Source organism: Aplysia californica, unplaced genomic scaffold (genome assembly GCF_000002075.1).
Source record: "Aplysia californica isolate F4 #8 unplaced genomic scaffold, AplCal3.0 scaffold00129, whole genome shotgun sequence".
In the NCBI taxonomy this organism is placed as follows: domain Eukaryota; kingdom Metazoa; phylum Mollusca; class Gastropoda; order Aplysiida; family Aplysiidae; genus Aplysia; species Aplysia californica.
In genome coordinates this window covers 1,316,106-1,322,986 of record NW_004797399.1, presented here as the reverse complement: position 1 = coordinate 1,322,986, position 6,881 = coordinate 1,316,106, and the positions used below count along the sequence as shown (strand labels likewise).

The 6,881-nt window shown below is 37.9% G+C and overlaps 1 protein-coding gene across 1 annotated transcript in view; it reads right to left on the bottom strand.

Annotated features, from left to right (window-relative positions):
• Positions 1-3,452: 3,452 nt before the first annotated feature.
• The window catches only part of LOC101858339 (dynactin subunit 5), a 7,953-nt gene continuing 4,524 nt past the window's right edge, over positions 3,453-6,881 (bottom strand). The window contains exons 4-6 of the mRNA XM_005096473.3: positions 6,280-6,391; positions 5,114-5,216; positions 3,453-3,882 (exon numbers count right to left, since the gene is read on the bottom strand). Of these exons, the coding sequence (XP_005096530.1) occupies positions 3,782-3,882; positions 5,114-5,216; positions 6,280-6,391 (316 nt within the window). The 3' untranslated portion in view covers positions 3,453-3,781. The remainder of the gene's footprint in view (positions 3,883-5,113; positions 5,217-6,279; positions 6,392-6,881) is intronic.

Sequence of the window (6,881 nt, the reverse complement as noted above, 5' to 3'; positions counted from 1 at the left end):
GCCTGCCTGCCCCTCCCTCTCTCTCTCTCTCTCTCTCTCTCCCTCTCCCTCTCCCTCTCCCTCTCCCTCTCTCTCTCACACACACACTCTGTTCAATGAATATGATAACTCACACAAGAAAAAAATATCACTCAGCAGAAATAACATGTTCCCATCCAGATTGTTTATTTACACTGATACTATACAAAAAAGTAGGCCTATAACACAAAGCAATGCTAGGGAGAGAAAAAAAGAACAAAACATAAAAACAGAGAACCAGGACATTCTGAAGTTAACAACTCATCCGTCAGAAGGAAATTGCTAATCTGATCTTCACAACTGAGAAGCTATTTTATCCTTATATTTGTTTGTTTGTTTATGTGTTCATTTGTTTGTTTATTTATTTTATTGGTATCCAAGTAAGAAAAATAAAGAAGGAGACCATAACTCTGACAAAATGTAAAATTATTTATGTCGAAAGTGAAATTAAAAGATCATATTGCTATAAACACAAAAGTATCACTTGGAAGGCTGCATAAATCGCATTTAATGGCCCACATAATAATATTGGCTTTGTCTTTTGTTATCACAATCATATTCCTATGATAAAATGAAAAGGAAGATACATATATATACGTGTGCTAGCGGGTGTGCTGCTATGAGTGTCTATCATATATGACGAAACAATAGGTCAGATTTTGACAAATTATTGTTCAGAAAGCTTAAGCACACACACACAAGCACAAGCACACATAGCTCATGTTAGCTGTGTAGAACCTTTACCGATACATAGAATGTATACATGTAGTAGTCAGAATTTGACAAGAGAATGGCGAAAAACAAGACCACCTATCAAGTCCACGCTCAGAAATACAGGTATTGAATATATTCAAACAAACAGATTTTTAAATTATATTAACTCTTTATCTGCAAGGGGGAGGGGGGGGGGGAACCCACTACGCCAGGGCCCTTTTTTGGTACAAAATCTAAAAATGACAAAATCGTCACTAAACTGATCATAAATCAAAATGAGCAAACCTATTTTGATAGTTCTTCATCTAATGAATGAACTCCTGGAAAAAGAGACCTGTTTTCAGGAAAATAATTGCCAAAAATAATTCGATGTCAAATTATCGTAACGGAATGTGCCCGAGCCACGGCCATCGGCTCACCGGCCCAGTGGCTCTGACCACGAGCTGCTGGCAATGGCTTGCTGGAGATAAGGAGTTAACACATTCACGCTAAAACAAAGCGCACAAAAAAAAAAACAACATAATAAAGGTCAAAATGAACAGCTTCTAAACATGGAAGAACATGACGGGTAAATAGTTTGTTCACATACTGGAGCACAAGCCTTCCATATTACACAAATGATTTACTCTAGAAGCAACGAAACACAACCCATTGATGTTTATATTGCACAGGGATGTTGTAGCATTACACCGAATTAAGTCAGTTTTATCTCTGTGATAAGATGATTAGAAACCACACTGTAACAAGTATATCGGGCCCAGATGAACTTTTCTCTAAGCTAGCAAGAAAAATGCTCAATCAGAAATCTATGTTTATCAACATGGCTTTGTTGTCCAAAAACTAGCTGTTAATATGAAACAATTGTCTTATGCATTGCATCCTTTCCATACATCAAAATTAGAAATGCTTTTTTCTTCAGTAGAGAGAAGCACAACAACACAATAACGGTCATGTAGAACTGGATGAAGTTAAGGCAAAACAGAAAAAAACACTACAGGGAAAGAAAAGAAGTATGATGACCTATCCGTGGTGCGCTCCAACAACCAACCAATTAGAAAGTTACAAATCCATTTTTATTTGAATAAAATTAATAACTAGTGAACCAGAACAACTCTCACGGCAAAAGTGATACCATGCAGGCAACAATGACATGACATTAACGCATTGGTCAATCCTCATCATGTAGTATGAAAAAAAAAAACCTGAAAAAAAACACAAAAAAAACAACTGCATGCACATTTCAAGGTACTCAAAACAGACTAGGTTTCCTTCATAAAAAGCCACTTGATAGACAGGAAATGTATTCTATTCCTGTATCTACATAGCCTCACACGCATCACAATTACTTGTACAGCACGGACCTGCTGGTCCAACATTGCTGTTATAAAACAACTGATTTCCGAGAACACAATGCTGTGCTAGAATGGCATACCCTAAAGAAGTCAGTGAAAAAGCTTAGTACATTGCTATCTTAGCCAACGAGTTTAGCTGAATATCAGTGCTAACAGTAAGAGCACACATCCCCTGACAACGAAGGAGGTTAATTTTTCCTAAACGAATCATGGAAAAATCCTATAACCTTACACAAGAACACCTTTAGTAAAAGATACGTTAACTACAAGAGGTTACAAAGGGTTCTTTTTCCAAAGTTTCAATTCATAGGGTACTTGATTCATTACAGTGATCCACTGCACTAAACAGGAGACAATAAAATTTCCTATCATGTGTGTTTTCTCAAAGGAGTCTTGGATTGTTGTTAATTGATTACTTTAATATATTTCTTGGACATATGCATCAACAAAATATTAATGGTTTTACACTCCTGACAATAAGCAAAACATAAATCAACCTAGGAGCAGAAGGAAAAGTTATTTTCAAAACAATACAGCGTAACATGACTATAGCAGCACCATCCCTACAGCGAGACTTTACCAGAATCCCCCCCTTTTTTTTGTCTATGTAAACTCAATTAACTGTGCTTGGGTTTAATGGGGCAAGGAAAGGCCCGAACTTGGATACAGCGGGAGATCGAGCGAGCTCTAGCTGGGGGAAGAGGGTCCGGGGAGGGGGGGGGGCTGTAAGTGGGCTTCAAACAGGCAGTCAGCCGTGTGGCGTTGTGATTGGCCAGTCCAGTGATAAGGGAGGTGAGGCAGGCGGCAGAAAGAGAGAAGGTGTGGAGAGACGCGTTACATGAGCCACTCCAAAAGTGATGTGTCAGAGCCCAAGGCCTAGGTTAGGCCAAAAAGACAGTAAAAGAAGAGGAGAGCGTGTAGTGTGTGATTTTTTGGTAATTCCCCTTTGCATTCCTACAGCGGGAACTTGCTTACACTACTTACAGCGGGATTTTTCTTCTGGAACTAAAAGTCCTGCTATAGCCATGTTCTACCATACCAAGATGAACGTGATCTGCAAACACTCTCAAATTGATCATGGGACTTAGTAAGCAGAAGAAGAATAACCTTACATTGTTGAAAGGAGCATAATCCAGTACGATTTTGCTCAATTTTCACAGAAGCAGATTAACCCAATAACAAAGAGAGGATTATGGAATTCTAGGATACTACCTGACTTTTCAGACCCATGGGGGCCATTTTCAAAATTATAAAAATGTCAGAACAAATGAAACAAATAATATTTCCATCCCAGAGGAAGCAGAGAGCATACTGTCTGCAAGCTGTTCAACTATTCTGAGCAGAGATCCATAAGTAATGTATCTTTTCTTGTTTTTCTCAATATTTAAAACTTGAATTTCTACCAATCATTTCATGATTATATGCAACCAATTCCACAGATTGAGAAACAGCAGATAAACAAAAATTTTGTTTCAAAACGTCGGGCAAAGTACATCTGAACAGCTGGCGGATAATTTGTAAGCACCAATGTGATGCTGGGTAAAGTAAACACTCTCAAGACAAACAAATATTGCAAAAGTCAGACTGGCAGTAGATGTAAACCAACAGACTCAGTACATGGCGCTGACAGAACAAAGAAACAAATAGATGTTAATCAATAGACATCAGGAGAGTATTCTAAGGGTCTATTCCTTGCATCATTTGCCTTTTCCATGAGGTTTGAAGTGCTGGTAGTAACTGACGGTGATGTCAGTCATCAGGTCTTGGGTGCAGTCTGGAAGATCTCCGCTGACTTTGCCTGGTACATGTGGATCAAATCAAAATATCAACACTTCCTTTACTTTTCTTAACCTCAATAATGTATTTGTCATATCAAAACACAATACATATCGCCTGCTCAGTGTACGACTCTGTCATACGTTATTTTACAAAATGGCATATGTCAGGGTCCTACACAAAGCAATCAATATGAGGTCCCAGTTGTCGAAAATTTGTATTATTGAAATAAGGGCATATTCTTGTGGCCAATTCAATGCTGAACACGCTGATTTATAAATGTTTCAAATATTTTGAGTAGTTTTGACGATATGCCACATTTTGTAACACTTGGTGTAAAAACAAAATTTGAAGAAAAACCTAATTTGTAGCACATTTTTAAACTTTGGTGAAGTTTTATACCTCAAATTATTACGCAGCCAGACTGCTTCACCTTTGCCATTCAGGGCTTACCGGGGCTGAGCAGAAACATCCCAGCAGACAGACAGAGATACGTGATAAGGATTTTTTTTAACTTTCTCACTCTCCTGCGTATGAAAACGACCGGCATAACCAACGCAACACAGATGCTCATGAAAAATATGGGAACAGACCACACCAGCCCCATTTCAATGTGTATTTGAAAAAATCACTGTGACACAAGTGAAAGAGAGTCATATATTCTGAACTCAGAAACCATAGGAACTGCAACAAAGATCATCAAGTGCCAGATCTGCAACAGACATACATTTAATCATGTTTCTCCATTCATTCCCTTGCTTGGATGCTCTCAAAGAAGCTACATTATCCTAATCTTATCCCCCTCACCCATCTGTTTTGGCTCTCCAAGTAAGTTACTCTGGGTCCATCCTTGCCTCGCTTTAGTTTAGTTTTAGTAGAGGTTTTACGGCGCTCGCAACTGCATAAGGTCATATGAGCGCCAGAAGATTAGAGCTGTTACAAGAGAGTAACAAACATAAAAAAGATGAAGGGGAGATAAGGACGATACATGTTTGAAAGGAAAGAAGAAGCAAACCACACCAGAGCACCCGCTAACCACCCACTTGCCTCGTTTGTCTTTAATTTATCCAAAACAGACCTAGATGTTCGAGGCCTTTTTGTCTATTCAAATGTCCCAGACAAAGATAGACAGTTAAAACAAAACTTTGACCACAGCCTATGCAGCATAAGTAGGCAGTGAGTTAAAAAGGCACTAAATATTATATCTCCCCCCCCCCCAATCTCCTCTCCAACATCCTTTCCTATTTACTCACCTGGAGAACCAGAGTAAACTGTGAAAGGAGGAACAACAGTCTCCGGAGGAAGAATGGTATTGTCTGCTATAGCACAGCAGTCTTTCAGGACTGACCTCCGACCCTAGATAAACACAAATAACGAGTGAATACAATTAATCACAACTCTGCATCCAACTTAAATCTCTATTGAAAAGTCCAATTCCACTTTTAAATCGAGGAATTTTAGCTGGATGCACGGAGAAACCAGTGAGGCCTTGAGACAAAAAGCACCTACACACAGTTGAAACATTATCATGATTAACATTGAAAAAAAAGTCCATCTATTGTGCATTTTAGTGTGAAACATGATCCCCTTAACAGTGGCCAACTCCAATTCCTACACGTAACCAAAGAGGTCTTTAAAGAGACCTTAGCAAACAGTATTTAGCACAAATCTTGCTAAAATGTCAAAAGTGAGGTGAAGACAAGTTTGACATGTGAAGGTTTGAACAGAAGACGTGCCAGCAAAAAAAGAAGGTAGTGGTAAAGAAACACTTGAAGTGACAGTATTTTCTCCAAGAAAAGATAGTTGTTCGAGTCACGATTTGTCAATAGGTTTTGAGCAGTAAAGACTATGAACAACTCAAAACCATGTTGAACTTGAGAGGAAAGTGAACACAACATCAGCAATTTATGTCACTGAAGCAGCTGCTGATGTCACGTCACCTTTTTCTGTACTTTCTCCAAGCCAACAATCTGAACAGGCAATGAACATATCTATCAGCATGTTTTGTCTCTGGTACAAGAAGAATAAATAACTGTTCAACTCTGCTTCTGCAGAAGAAATGTTAAAATTTGTAGTTTTTAAAATTTATGGACAACAGAAATTATGTGAAAAGGGGAATTCAATAAAAAATTGAAAGCCAACCAAAAACATTTATTTGCATTCCCGGTCTAAGGCACCTCTTATCTCTCCATTTAAAAAATGGAAATTAAAAAAATGTTTTACCGTCACACTTTGGGCCAGGAAAACTCCTATCAGTACCACTTCTTTTCAGGACAGGAGAAATTGTTTAAAATACATTAGATTTACTACAGATCTACAGAACACAGAAAAGGATTCATTGTTATATCGGTCACTATGAATGATTTATAAAGAAAATATTAAGTAAAGAGAACAAAAGCTTTTCGAGTTGTTTACTTACAATGACACAGTTCTTTCCAATATGAACATAGGAGCCAACTTGTGCAGCGTTCACAATGGAATCCTCCTCAATCAAAACATGGTCACCAATGTGCAGAGGAAAAAAGGCAACTCTGGGGGAATATAAGGTGGGCATACCACACGAGTTTAATTATATCATTTGACAGGTAGGGGCCTACTCTGTTTCCATTGTTTCTTTCTTTCTTTTTAAAATGGAATAGGTTTCAAACTTCAACTAAAAGAAAAACTCTAATAAAGATTGGCTTTTGAAATTGAAGAGACATTGAGATCACCTTTTTCACTGAATACCACAAAACGAGAGGGAACTTTTTGATACTGAACAGAAATCTAGCAATATTATGATCATAAGACCTTGTCTTTAAACTGTGCTCAATCAGATTTTCCTTTGGTCTTGTTGCAAATATTGAAAAAAACTTACTGAAATCCAAATTCTTTTAAAAATGACAGACTGCTTACTGTAGTAATGTAAGCACATAATATTCAAACAGATTTGGCCATCTGAAAATTATTGAAATACAATTGCATATGTTGTATTAGCCACCAGTCCAAGACAATCCTCAGTGAAAACGACCCCTTTCCATA